This window comes from Phocoena sinus, chromosome 15 (genome assembly GCF_008692025.1).
Source record: "Phocoena sinus isolate mPhoSin1 chromosome 15, mPhoSin1.pri, whole genome shotgun sequence".
Taxonomy (NCBI): Eukaryota; Metazoa; Chordata; class Mammalia; order Artiodactyla; family Phocoenidae; genus Phocoena; species Phocoena sinus.
This window is the reverse complement of record NC_045777.1, coordinates 12,236,719-12,252,251: the sequence shown is the minus strand read 5'-3', so window position 1 is coordinate 12,252,251 and position 15,533 is coordinate 12,236,719. Positions and strand designations below refer to the sequence as shown.

Here is a 15,533-nt window from a genome sequence, read left to right as displayed (position 1 = left end):
AAAGAAATCATAAAGATCAGAGCAGAAATAAATGAAATAGAAACAAAGAAAACAATAGCAAAGATCAATAAAACTAAAAGCTGGTTCTTTGAGAAGATAAACAAAATTGATAAACCATTAGCCAGACTCATCAAGAAAAAGAGGGAGAGGACTCAAATCAATAAAATTAGAAATGAAAAAGGAGAAGTTACAACAGACACTGCAGAAATACAAAGCATCCTAAGAGACTACTACAAGCAACTCTATGCCAATAAAATGGACAACCTGGAAGAAACGGACTAATTCTTAGAAAGGTATAACCTTCCAAGACTGAACCAGGAAGAAATAGAAAATATGAACAGACCAATCACAAGTAATGAAACTGAAACTGTGATTTAAAATCTTCCAACAAACAAAAGTCCAGGACCGGGTGGCTTCACAGGTGAATTCTATCAAACATTTAGAGAAGAGCTAACACCCATCCTTCTCAAACTCTTCCAAAAAATTGGCAGAGGAAGGAACACTCCCAAACTCAGTCTATGAGGCCACGATCACCCTGATACGAAAACCAAAGATACTACAAAAAAAGAAAATTACAGACCAATATCACTGATGAATATAGATGCAAAAATCCTCAACAAAATACTTGCAAACAGAATCCAACAACACATTAAAAGGATCATACACCATAATCAAGTGGGATTTATCCCAGGGATGCAAGGATTCTTCAATATATGCAGATCAATCCATGTGATACACCATATTAACAAACTGAAGAAGAAAAACCATATGATCATCTCAATAGATGCAGAAAAAGCTTTCGACAAAATTCAACACCCATTTATGATAAAAGCTCTCGGGATTCCCTGGTGGCGCAGTGGTTGAGAGTCCACCTGCCGATGCAGGGTACACGGGTTCGTGCCCTGGTCTGGGAAGATCCCATATGCCGCAGAGCGGCTGGGCCCGTGAGCCATGGCCGCTGAGCCTGCACGTCTGGAGACTGTGTTCCGCAATGGGAGAGGCCACAACAGTGAGAGGTCCACGTACTGCAAAAAAAAAAACAAAAAAACAAACAAACAAAACTCTCCAGAAAGTGGGCATAGAGGGAACCTACCTCAACATAATAAAGGCCATATATGACAAACCCACAGCAAACATCATTCTCAGTGGTGAAAAACTGAAAGCATTTCCTCTAAGATCAGGAACAAGACAAGGACGTCCACTCTCACCACTATTATTCAACATAGCTTTGGAAGTCCTAGCCATGGCAACCAGAGAAGAAAAAGAAATAAAAGGAATACAAATTGGAAAAGAAGAAGTAAAACTGTCACTGTTTGCAGATGACATGATACTATACATAGAGAATCCTAAAGATGCCACCAGAAAACTACTAGAGCTAATCAATGAATCTGGTAAAGTTGCAGGATACAAAATTAATGCACAGAAATCTCTCGCATTCCTATACATTAATGATGAAAAATCTGAAAGAGAAATTAAGGAAACACTCCCACTTACCACTGCAAAAAAAAGATTAAAATACCTAGGAATAAACCTACCTAGGGAGACAAAAGACCTGTATGCAGAAAACTATAAGACACTGATGAAAGAAATTAAAGATGACACCAACATACGGAGAGATATACCATGCTCTTGGATTGGAAGAATCAATATTGTGAAAATGACTATACTACCCAAAGCAATCTACAGATTCAATGTAATCCCTATCAAATTACCAATGGCATTTTTTTATGGAACTAGAACAAAAAAATCTTAAAATCTGTATGGAGACACAAATAACCCCAAATAGCCAAAGCAGTCTTGAGGAAAAAAAACAGAGCTAGAGGAATCAGACTCCCTGACTTCAGACTATACTACAAAGCTACAGTAATCAAGACAATATGGTACTGGCACAAAAACAGAAACACAGATCAATGGAACAGGACAGAAAGCCCAGAGATAAACCCACGCACCTATGGTCAACTAATGTATGACAAAAGAGGCAAGGATATACAATGGAGAAAAGACAAGTCTCTTCAATAAGTGATGCCGGGAAAACTGGACAGCTACATGTAAAAGAATGAAATTAGAACACTCCCTAGCACCATACACAAAAATAAACTCAAAATGGATTCAAGACCTAAATGTAAGACCGGACACTACAAAACTCTTAGAGGAAAACATAGGAAGAACACTCTTTGACATAAATCACAGCAAGGTCTTTTTTGATCCACCTCCTAGAGTAATGGAAATAAAAACAAAAATAAACAAATGGGACCTAATGAAACTTCAAAGCTTTTGCACAGCAAAGGAAACTACAAACAAGATGAAAAGACAACCCTCAGAATGGGAGAAAATATTTGCAAACAAATCAACGGACAAAGGATTAATCTCCAAAATATATAAACAGCTCATGCAGCTCAATATTAAAAAAACAAACCCAGTCCAAAAATGGGCAGAAGACCTAAATAGACATTTCTCCAAAGAAGACATACAGATGGCCAAGCAGCACATGAAAAGCTGCTCAACATCACTAATTATTAGAGAAATGCAAATCAAAACTACAATGAGGTATCACCTCACACCAGTTAGAATGGGCATCATCAGAAAATCTACAAACAACAAATGCTGTTGTTTTTGTTGGGGTGTGGAGAAAGGGAACCCTCTTGCACTGTTGATGGGAATGTAAATTGATACAGTCACTATGGAGAACAGTACGGAGGTTCCTTAAAAAACTAAAAATAGAATTACCATATGATCCAGCAATCCGACTACTGGGCATATACCCAGAGAAAACCGTAATTCAAAAAGACACATGCACCCCAATGCCCACTACAGCACTAGTTACAATAGCCAGGTCATGGAAGCAACCTAAATGCCCATTGACAGACGAATAGATTAAGAAGATGTGGTACATATATACAATGGAATATTACTCTGCCATAAAAAGGAATGAAATTGGGTCATTTGTAGAGACGTGGATGGATCTAGAGACTGTCATGCAGAGTGAAGTAAGTCAGAAGGAGAAGAACAAATATCATATATTAATGCATATATGTGGAACCTAGAAAAATGGTACAGATGAACCGGTTTGCAGGGCAAAAATTGAGACACAGATGTAGAGAACAAATGTATGGACACCAAGGGGGGAAAGCGGCAGGGGTGGGGTGGGTGGGGTGAGATGAACTGGGAGATTGGGATTGACATGTGTACACTGATGTGTATAAAATGCATAACTAATAAGAACCTGCTGTATAAAAAAATAAATAAAATTTAAAAAAAAACAAAATTTGGGGGCTTCCCTGGTGGCGCAATGGTTGAGAGTCCACCTGCCGATGCACGGGACACGGGTTCGTACCCTGGTCCGGGAAGATCCCACATGCTGCGGAGATGCTAGGCCCGTGAGCCATGGCCATTGAGCCTTCGCGTCCGGAGCCTGTGCTCCGCAACAGGAGAGGCCACAACAGTGAGAGGCCCACGTGCCACCAAAAAAAAAAAAAAAAAAATTTGTAGATTCTTCTGTTAATAAAACATGATTACTTAAAAATAAATAAAGTCTGAATCTTAAATTTGAAGATTCACATATATATGATTACCATTCCGATGTTATTTAAGAAAAATACAATTCCGATGATGAACACCAACAGTATAATAGATGTGTAAAATAAGCTTACCTCAAAATTCACAGGCAAGTTCCGTTTAAGTGCAATCTCAAACACTTGACTTATTTCAGATTTATTGAGATTTTCTTCTTCTGATTCTCTTCCGTTCACCTAAAGGAAGAATAATTGGTTAGTAGTGAACTCTTGTTAAAACGGTCAAGATCCCAGCTGTGATGATAAATCTTAAAAGCACTGAAACTAGGCTTTATGGATGCAGCAGTAACCCCGTGAACAGAGCCACATGTGTTCCATGTGTCACTGAAATTAAAAGGTTAAAAAAAAGTGTCCTATCAAACTTTGGCTAGTTTCTACCTCATAAATCCAACATAAACAGTCCACACATAACAGGCCTTTGGGTACGGATCAGTCTAATCGCGTTGTAGTGAGCCACAGCCGCTCAGGAAGAGGGACTCCCGAAGCCCCCTCAAGGACTGGCAAGCCACATTCTGGAAAAAGTCCCAGTACAGTCTATGTGGGGCATGGCAAGGACAAATGTAAGTCTCTCCACCTAGGTATGTGGGTTTCTTATTTGGACAAAAAAATCCCTGGAAACCACTTTTTAAAAACAGTTGCAGTGGGACAATTACAAAACCGCCACGTGTCTCCTACTTCACTGCTGCCGGCAAAAACGCACGGTGCAGACTAAGAAAGGACCTTGAACAGAAGCTGACTCCAGCTTTGCAACAAGGTTCACTTACAGTCAGTCCTCCACAGGCTGGGACTACAGAGGGGCAGAGATCTTCTCTGTGCACACGGACCATATGGAGTCTCTACTGTGTGGCAGTGATAATACAAGAAATGAGATAAGCTCAGTAATAGCAGAGTGACCCCAAAACATGGCAAGACAGCTGTGTTTTTCTTATTACTGGGATTCTTCTGTCAAAGAATTTGTAAAATCCTATTTCCAGGATAAGAACTATATGACAGGAACCCAAGGCTGAAATCACTGAATAGGCAAGATGTAGCACCACCAGGATTTGATTTGTTGTGCATTTCCTTAGGTTTATCAGGTCGATCCTAACCCTAACACAGGATCCATATTTCAAACTATAATTAAAAGAAAGAAAACTCTAAATAAAAAAATTAATATAATTAAGGATATAATCCTGTATAAGTAAATTTAACCAGACACTGTAATTCTTTCTCTCCTTCCATGATCATAATGTTTTCTTTCCAATCTGGTTTCACTTCACTCACTACCTGGTGAAAACTGTTTGCATAGCAACTTCTGGTGATTAACTAAGCCAAACACACTTTTATGCTTGTTGTTTAAATCGTAAGGAGAAAGAGGGCCTGCCTTTTTATGAGTGAATCCTTAAAGCCAGAAATGTTCAAGCAAGGTATCTTAGAAGGCTAGAGTTCCAAAGAGGTTTGGTTTGAAATTTATTTTTTAAATAGGTTTAAACAAGAACAACAAAAAAAATACTGTATTTTAAAAAGTAAGCATGTTCAACAATAGTGCTGAGAAAACCAGATACCACACACACAAAAATGAAGTTGGACTCTTACCTCATACCACATACACAAATTAACTCAAAATGGATCAAACACCTAAGCATAAGGGCTAAGAGTATAAAGCTTTTAGAAGAAAATACAGGGGAAAAGCTTCATGACACTGTATTTGAGAATGATTTCTTGGATATGACACCAAAAGCATAGGCAACAAAAGAAAACCAACAGGACTTCCCTGGTGGCACAGTGGTTAAGAATCCGCCTGCCAATGCAGGGGACACGGGTTCGAGCCCTGGTCCAGAAGATCCCACATGCCGCAGAGCAACTAAGCCCATGCGCCACAACTACTGAGCCTGCGCTCGCCCCACGTGCCTAGGGCCCATGCTCCGCGACAAGAGAAGCCACCGCAATGAGAAGCCCGTGCACCGCAATGAAGAGCAGCAGCCCCCGCTCGCCACAACTAGAGAAAGCTCGCACGCAGCAACGAAGACCAAACACAACCAACAAATTAATTAATTTTTTAAAAAAGAAAATCAACAGATGAATTGGGACTCAAAATTTAAAACTTTTGTACAAAAAGAAACCAAAAAAAACTTCAGTACATTGAAGGACACGATTAAGAGAGCAAAGACAACCCACAGAATGGAAGAAAATATTCGCAAATCATTTATCTGTTAAAGAATTAATGTCCAGAATATATAAATAACTACAACAACAAACAATGCAATTCAAAAATGGAGAAAGAATTTGAATAGACATTTCTCCAGAGAAGATATACAAATGCTCAACATCACTAATCATAGAGAAATGCAAATCAAAACTACAATGGGATACCACTTCACACCCATAAGGACAGCCACAGACAATAGCAAGTGTTGTCAAGAGTGTGCAGAAATTGGAATCTTTGTACACTGCTGGTGGGAATGTAAAATGGTACAACCTCTGTAGAGAACAGTATGGTGGTTCCTCAAAAAGTTAAACTTAGAATTACAATATGATCCAGCAACTTCACTGCTAAATATATACTCAGTAGGGACAGATACTTGTACATCAGTGTTCATAACAGCATTATTCACAATAGCCAAAAGATGATAACCACCCAAACATCCATCAACAGATGAACGGATAAACAAAATGTGGAATACTGATACAATGGAATATTACTCAGTCTTAATAAGGAATGGAATTGTGAAACAAGCTACAACATGGATGAACCTCGAAAACATTACGATAAATGAAATAAGCCAGACACAAAAGACAAATATTCACTTATACAAGGTATCCAGAACAGGCAAGTGCGGAGACAGAAGCAGGACAGAGGTTTACAGGGGATGAGGACGGGGGGAAGGTGGAGTTTTGTTTAATGTGTACAAGAGTTTCTGTGTGAGATGATGAAAACGTTTTGAAAATGGACAGTGGTGATAGTTACAAAACATTGAGAATATATTTTATGTCATAGGACTATACACTTAAAAAATGGTTAAAATGGCGTCCTTTATATTATCTATATATTTGACCTTAATTTTTTGAAAAGCAACAAAGAAAACTATGTGTTTCATACCAAACAGTAACACACTAGAGACCATCAACACATTAACTTGTGCTAACAGGCTAACTCATTTTTGTACACAAACAAGTTTTCTGACAGCTGTTTATTTGAAGAGTATCCACAGATTTTTTAAATAAATGAGTTATTTTAAAAACTGGTCCACTCTCATGATAAATAACTATGTCAATGAGAATGTTTTCCTTAGGTGCAACAAGAACCAAATTTGGAAATAAACCAGGTGATGAGGACGATAATACTTCTATTGCCATGCATGTATCCCAATTTTCATTTTTTGTTCACTATATCAGCTCAATTCCTTTTAACTTTTATTCTTAGTTATGACCTATTTCAAACATACAGAAAAGTACAGATAATAATGTAACAGGCAATTGTGCTGGATTTAACAAATACCAACACTAGACACTATTGACATCAATTTTTTTTTGCTTTTATAAGGAAAACAATGAATGAAGCCTTTCTCACTCTTCTCCCCATAGAAGAGTTAACTGCTATTCTAAAATGGGACTGGATCTTTCCCAGCCATGTGGCTTTCTTTTTCAAATGGACCAAAACAATATACAGTATAATTTTGTGTTGTGAAAATTCACATAAATCATTCTCATTGCCTTTTATAAATATTCTAAAGTTCAAACTTGTAAGTTTTACTAATGAAATGTTATTTTCCTATTTTGCATATTGAGGTTCTACATAAGTCTGATAAAAAACAATGGTCTACTACTAAATTTTAAACTCTCAGCCAGCAGTCCTCAACCATAGCAGCATTAGAATCACTGGGGAGCTTTACAAATACAGATGCCAGAGCCCTGCTCCAGGTAAGTGAACTCAAGTTTTTGCAGATAGGGCCTGGATATATATATTTTTTTGGCTGCATTGGGTCTTCATTGCTGTGCACGGGCTTTCTCTAGTTGTGGCGAGCGGGGGCTACTCTTCGTTGTGGTGCACGGGCTTCTCATTGCGCTGGCTTCTCTTGTTGCAGCGCACGGGCTCTAGGCACGCAGGCTTCAGTAGTTGTGGCTCGCAGGCTCTAGAACGCAGGCTCAATAGTTGTGGCACATGGGCTTATTTGCTCTACAGCATGTGGGATCTTCCTGGACCAGGGTTCAAACCCGTGTCCCCTGCAATGTTCTTAACCACTGCGCCACCAGGGAAGTCCCAGGATATCGTTTTATATATAGTATTTGATTTTTTTTTAAGTCCCCAGGTGATTTTACTAGCAAACAGAGTTGAGATTCACTGCTCGAAGGTACTGCTTCTGAAGGAATTGCAAAAGGGACAAAGCAGCCAGTAAAATAAAAATGCAAAACAGGAAACAAAGATATACATTTATCTGGAAGTGAGATTATGTTGCTCTTTTACATAAATAATTTTAATATTATCTGGACTGGACAAAATGTTGCAATGGGGGAAGCAGCAAATGACTCAAAACAAATCCACAAATACCATTCCCAGTGAGATGAGGAAAGTGTAGCGGGCCCTCAGTCTTACCTTCATGAAGTGGGAATTACTGTTAACATCAATCCCATAGTGTATGGTTCAGCAATAAAATCTAGGCAACATTAAGAAAAGAAAAAAACACTCTGAACCATGCTTAACCCTCAATATGCCAGGGAAAAATAGTAATCACCATTTACCATCTGGCTCCAATGGGCCCTCTTTATTTTTCTATATTTAAAGACATTTTACAAATAACATACCGAATAAAAGGACAACAAAAATCATTTCATTAGAGACTTTAATAAAAAACTAAAATAACAAACCTAAGTTTTTATTCCAGGTTTGTAGTCAGGAAGGAAGGTACATATACCCAAAATGGGCAAGGTCATTAAATGCAACTAACTGCTCACCAGCTGTCACGCCTGAACTTTGAGCACTGCGCATAGTAACGATGCCAGATTTCAAATCCACCTCCAATGGGTTCTAGCTTATCATGATTCTGATTCTTCTCGTACTGGTATTGTCAAAACACATTACTTTTGAAACTGACTCATAACTTTGTTGAAGGGAGAAAAGCCATCTTCTTTGCCCCGTAACTACTAGGTTGGCCAAACAGCTCGTTCGGTTTTAAGTAAAAATAAAAGACACATTTTTCATTTTCACGAAGAACATTATCGAACGAATTCACTAACCGAACGAACTTTTTGGCCAACCCAATACAAAATGCTTTCATTTCTAGATTTATAAACACCAAAAGAAGGATCTAATGATTTTTTTCATTGCTGTATCATCAATTTCCTTCTAATACATACACCTCTTTCTATATGTATCCAGTTATTTTGTGGACATTAAGTGGTGAGAAAACTCTGGTGGCCAAACATCATATAAGATGAGAGAATGCTGCCACACAAATTTTTTAGAAAAACCGAACAGGATGGTCCAGTTCTTGTTGCAAAATATTGTGCAGCGAAGTCCTTCCTGTTGAATGACTGACCAGAAGAGAATGTACATTTCTTTTTCATACACCAGAGAAATACACAGTTCACCTGCCAACTCTTCAAGTCTGGGAAAACTTATCTAAGGTATCAACTGAAGACTCCCAGTCTGAGTCACATCAACACTCAATCTCACCATCACCATTAGAGTCTAGAATGCTGCTGTTTGTCTCTCTGCATTCATCTTCTCATTTGCCTAATAATGAAAATGTCTTCCTCCATCAATTTTCTTCTCTTTGCCAGTACGGATGGAAAAAGAAAAATTCTGAAGTCTCTCCTGGGTTCAACAAAAGCTAAAAGTAGAGTAAAAAGATGGTGTCTCCAGTCTTCTTTTGTATCTTCTTGAAAGATAATGTGATACATTAGGCAATGCAGTAAGAGCATTAAAGGATGATGCAATAATGACGATTATTTCACTACTGTATCATCCACCAAGGATTTCATCATTCTTCCACTTTATTATTATTTTAGTCTTGTTTATTGCATATTTGGGAAAATATGATGAAGAGTGTTGAAATGATATGTAGGAGGACAGCAGCAAAATGTTTTTCATAGCATAGGAAAATTAAGATTCCATAATGTAAAGATTTATAAAAGGATCCAAAGGACCCACATGATCATTTTAAGACAGAAATCATTATTCTACTTTCAAAAATAAGTATGTTTTCTCTTTGTTCTTTTTAAAACCTCTAGAAAAAGAATAAAAGTCATGCAATATCAATTCTTACAGAGGTAGAGAAAGCTCAAAAATGAAAATTGCGTCCAACGGACCCTGATAGTATAATGAAGATTAAGGTCTCCAATTTTAGTTTTAGTCCTACTTAAATACGTCCCTGGCCCAAGTGAAGATAAGAACTCAAGACCAGGAAGAACTGCATTTATTTATTTTTTCAGAAGTAGTATTTAAAAAAGAAAACTTCAAACAATACAACTTTTTAAAAGTCTGTCCTCTACCACTACCACCAAGAGAAAACTACTTTTAAAGTTTGCTATAAGCTTCAGGATAGAAACTATGCACATGCAAATATATACAGATACATGCACACACAGTTGTCAATTTTGATTACTTAACACAATCACACTATACACGCAGTAACAGCTCTGGATCATGATTCCCCCCCATTCAATACATTATGGGTCTCCTTTCACATCCACGTAAATAGATATACCACACTCTGATACTCCTGGGATAAATGTATTCATTTATTTAACCATTTCCCTACTAATGGACATATTAGGCTAGCTCCTGTTTTTCTCTATTACAGATACTATAGTTATGACCATCTTACTCCTAACACCTCAACACTGAATAAGTCATCCTTTATTAGCACAAGCCATGGATGGGACAGGAACAGAACAGAATAGAATAGAATAGAGGTGCTTTCCCAACTCAGGACCTCTGCTCAAGCTGCTCCCTCTGCAGGGAATGTACTTCCCCTGCTCTTCTGCTCATCTTCAGTCTGAGCTTAAATGACTCTTCCTCAATGCACCATCAGTACTCCTACCTAAACAAGACATTTTGTGCTCTCATAATACTTGCTACTTCCGTCCTAGCACTGCACTTTTTGATGATGCTCCATTCAACCAAGCTCCACATGGGGAGGGGCAGTGCTGCTGTTTACCTTCAGGGTCAGCCGAGCACAGTGCCTGTCATCAAGGGACCAAACCACACCTGTCTTAGACAGAAACTGCCAGCTTTACTGGCTATATTTTAGAGAAGGTGAATTGATCCACCACATGAGCTAAAAATGTTCAATAGCAAAATGGACAATTCGTTTAGAATGATAATTTCCAGGGCTGGCAGGCTGTGGGCAAACAGGCTGCTCAGGCCCTGTTGGCAGAGGCCTAAAATGGTACCATCTTCCTGGTGGGGAACTTGGCCATATACGTTACCATGCAATTCCCCTTCTAGGACTGTGGCTCATAAAAATAATCACGGACATACACAAAGATTTAACTACAACAATGTTCTTCACTACCTATTTTTATAACAGGAAAAACTGCAAACAACCTAAAAACCAAGCCTCTGTTGCTGAAAAAATAAACTGGTATGCTCCCACAATGGAACACTGTGCAGCCATTAACAAGTGCTTAAGGGACATCCCTGGCGGTCCAGTGGTTGAGACTCTGCACTTCCAGTGCAAGGGGTGTGGGTTCGAACCCTGGTCGGGGAACTAAGATCACACATGCTGTGCAGTGTGGCCAAAAAAAAGTACTTAGAACCACGTTGAATTTGAGTCCCCCATGGAATTATAAGTAAATGGCATTACAACATATTCATAATGAGCATTTCAGTGAAAAAAAGGTGGTTACTGTACAATATCATCCCATTTTTGTGAAACAGGTGCATGTACTTACTTATATGTGCACTGACATTCACAAAAATGTTTACAGTGACTACCTACAAGTGGTAAATTTATACAGCATTTGTTTTTCTTTTTTTTTTGAGTTTTAAAATTTTTATAGTTCACAGGCATTACTTATAAGTAAAAAAATTAAAGCTGTCTTTTAAAAATGTCCTTCTCCCCTGCTGCCTACCTTCCAGGGGGCCTGGTAGACCAGGCGCAGCTCATTTAGGTGGGAAGCCAAGTGTTTCACTTATTACCTCAAAGAAAAGGTCATATCCTAGTTAATGACCCTCATTTCTGAAGTCTCTACTTCAAACCATATAGAATTAGAAAAGGGGCAAAGAGGAGGAAACAAGGGGCACAAGTGATGATCATGACTCCCAGCCAAGCTGCTTACAGAACGTCAGGTGAGCCGAGGACAGGGTGTCCACTACAGCCCCCTGACCTCAAGACCTGAGCCAACCAACTGCTCCGTGAGTCACTCTGAGACACTGATGGGCGCTTTCCCTTTGCAGCGATATGGTGAGTACATACTTCCAAGGAGGATTACTGCCTGGGAAGCACTGAGAGTACTTAGGACCTGGGATTCCCAAACCCTGACTGTGCTTTAGAGGTACTCTAAGAGCATGTTAAAAAAGAAAAAAAAAAAAGCAGGACTTCCCTGGTGGTCCAGTGGTTAAGACTCCATGCTCCCACTGCAGTCAGCGTGGGTTCGATCCCTGGTCAGGGCACTAAGATCCTACATGCCGTGCGGCACAGCCAGAAAAAAAAAAAAGGAAAAAAAAGAAAAAGCCAGACTCCTGGCTAGACCCACTGCATTAGAATCTAGATTCATGTGGGTCAGGCCAAGGAATTTTTTTTTTTAACTTCTCAAGTGATTCTGAAGCAGACAACCCACATACCACTGTTCAGCGATCGTTTAACAACTGCTGGCTAGAAGGAACCAAGAAATACCTACTCCATCTGACTCCAATTATATTAGCACCAAAGTCAACTCAAAAAATGAAGCCTCCAAAAATAACTCAGATTTCACTACCTTTGGTGTTTTTAACAAATCTCACCACTGAGAACTTCATCCTTTCACTTCACTAAATTCTCCTCTTCTAAGCTATAGTCCATTCTCCTTTATTTGGTCCTCAGTGGACCCAGGAAACAGATCATCTCTGTTAAAATGCATGATGACACTCAAGATGGAAATGCACTGCAACAGAAGAAAAACAAAACCGTCCTGCACAGCAGCCATGAAGCCACAGAGCACCACCCTGAGCTGGGTCACCCCGGGGGACAGCTGGACACAATGGACCTCAGCAAGCACCCTGCCAAGGGTCCCTTCAACTTCAAACCTATCATCACCCATTTAGCCCAACGTTCTGTGCAAGAACTTCCTATTCTTTGAGGACTTGTTTCTTGACGAAGAAAAGTCAAATGCTTCCCAGGGATGTTTTCAGGAAGCATTTCATACTATGATTAAACAGAATCATGAAATCTCAGTGTTTTCTAACTCAGTGGGTTTCTCCTGGAACTCTGGACCCTCAATGGCATGGAATCACTGATTTTCTAAGACCCATATTCCTATTTAGTCACAGAGTTCAAATCCTTTACCTATTGTGATAATTTTAAAACACAGTCCCCAAGGGAGTTCCCTGGCAGCCCAGTGATTAGTTAGGGCTCCACACTCTCACTGCCGAGGGCCTGGGTTCAATCCCTGGTTGGGGAACTAAAATCTCACAAGCCGCATGGTGTGGCCAAAAATTAAAAAATAAAACAGCCCCCAAGTTCTTTGATACTCCTCTCATCCAGAAGTGGGGTTCTCAGCATTGTGAACGTACTAAAAGTCACTGAACTATATACACTTAAAATGGTTAAAATTGTGAAATTATGTTATGTGAATTTTACCTCAGTACAAAAAGTGAGATTCTGTACCTCCTGTTTTTGAATCTGGGCTCTGTGGCTGCTCGACCTACAGAATGTGGCGGAAGTGGCGCTGTGCTGACTTCCAGGCCTAGGTCCTAAGAAACTGGCAGGTGCTTCCATTTCCTGTCTTCTAGAATGCTCACCTTTGGAACCTAGCCACCACACTGTGAGGATGTGTAAACAGTCTCTGCATAGCTTAACCAGGAGAGGAACTGAGGTCCCCGGACCAAAGCCCCCTTCTCAGCTCCCAGGCGACAGCCAGCAACAACTCACCAGCCATGTGAAGGAGCCATCTTGAAAGAGATCCTCCAGCCCCTGCATAGCTGCCTCAGCCCAAGCTACGTGTAGCAGTGACAAGCTCCCCGTGCCAAGCCCTGCCTAAACTGCAGGCTTGTGAGCAAAATAAAGGCCTGTAGGTGTTTAAGCCACTAATTTTTGTGACAGTGTGTTAAGGAGCAATGGATAACTGGCACTTCAAGATAATAAAGAAAGAAAGACTGGTCAAAATGGCTTTAGAAAACCCTCTAAGCTGGTACCATAAATCACAGATTCTGACAAGCATCATCTTCAGCACCGAAGAACTCTGCCGTGCATGTTCTTCACAACTCAAGTGAGTCCACAATCTTTCTAACATGTTCACTCAAAACTATGCCACTGAGCACAAAAGAAGGCACCTGACTTTCTTGCTGAGACATTTTTTTTAAGGGGGAAGAAAGGCAAGAAAGCTACAGGGTATAAAAACTTGTAAGCTATTAAATAACAAACATTATGGACAACTCTCAATACATCCTCTTAGAGAAAGCAACTTGAGATGGTGTCTTCCCTACCACCTTCCTGCTACACCCAAAGTGTCAAGGAGCCCCAGCTCTGCTCTCTCCTCACCTCCAGCCTCTCGGGTGGGGGCTCGTTCTGCAGGGTCCTCAAAGCTTTTGCAGCAGCGTCGTGTTTCGCAGCCTGTCTCGTCTTTCCTTTCCCGTTAAATTGCTGTCCTCCCACAGAAAGTTCAACTTGATAAAGTAAAGGTGGCACTGGAAATGGGTAAAAGTACCTAAAAATAGATGGGGGTAAGGAAAATGAGTCTCAGGTAAGTCACCATACGTTCTCTGACAAACTCCAGGTATTTCCTTCATCACAGGTCCTGATCACATCAGCGTTTGCTCACCAATAATGACCCCTCATCAGTACATCCAGAGACTTCCCATGTTTATGCTGCATTAGAAGTGCCACACGGTATGACCAAATACTGTTTATGTTCCACAAAATACACTGCCTTACAAATTATATGAGTTCAATTTATAAAGCTAACCTGTATTTACAAAATCTAAAATAGATTAGACTTTGGCTGAGACAGAACACTTAACTTGCTCTACTTTCTCGTACCTGAGATTCACGCTTCCGTGTCTCCAGAAAAGGATGGAAATTTTTTAACAGACGTCTTTTAGAAAGGACCCTCATTTCTGTAAATCCCAATATCCTATAGCCTGGTGGAGGCTGGTTTCTATTTTTAAAATGGCTTTGGCCTCCACATCCCTCCTACCCCAAAGTAGGGAAGGGAAATGAAGACCTCCAGTTTGATCATCAATCTATCCACTAGTGTCTTATGACCACAAGCAGAAGGTTTTTAACGCATGGCATTTTCAGGTTTCAATTAATATTTTACTGCATCCGTATACCAAGGCTATTTACAAACACATATGTAAGTTCAACAGTCAAAAAGTACCCAACAAACAATAATCAGGAAATCTGTGAATGCTGAGAATTGTGGTGTTGCAGGAATCATGTTCAAATATGACTCAGTTTGGGACTTTCCTGGTGGCACAGTGGTTAAGAATCCGCCTGCCAATGCAGGGGACACGGGTTCGAGCCCTGGTCCGGGAAGATCCCACATGCCACGGAACAACTAAGTCCATGCGCCACAACTACTGAGCCTGTGCTCTAGAGCCCACGAGCCACAACTACTGAGCCCATGCGCCACAACTACCGAAGCCCGCATGCCCTAGAGCCCGTGCTCTATGACAAGAGAAGCCACCGCAATGAGAAGCCCACACAACTCAAAGAAGAGTAGCCCCCGCTCGCTGCAACTAGAGAAAGCCCGCGCATAGCCAACGAAGACCCAACACAGCCAAAAAAAATTAATAAATTTTAAAAATAAAATAAAAATCATTAGGCCATCTTTGTTTAA

General features: G+C 40.0%; 1 protein-coding gene across 9 annotated transcripts in view; it reads right to left on the bottom strand.

Annotated features, from left to right (window-relative positions):
* Window positions 1-15,533, bottom strand: part of STAU1 (staufen double-stranded RNA binding protein 1) — a 90,801-nt gene that overhangs the window by 20,248 nt on the left and 55,020 nt on the right. For all 9 annotated transcript variants that reach the window (XM_032605226.1, XM_032605219.1, XM_032605220.1 and 6 more), the window contains 2 exons: window positions 14,234-14,399; window positions 3,651-3,749 (listed from right to left, as the gene is read on the bottom strand). In XM_032605226.1, coding sequence (XP_032461117.1) covers window positions 3,651-3,749; window positions 14,234-14,399 — 265 coding nt within the window. The remainder of the gene's footprint in view (window positions 1-3,650; window positions 3,750-14,233; window positions 14,400-15,533) is intronic.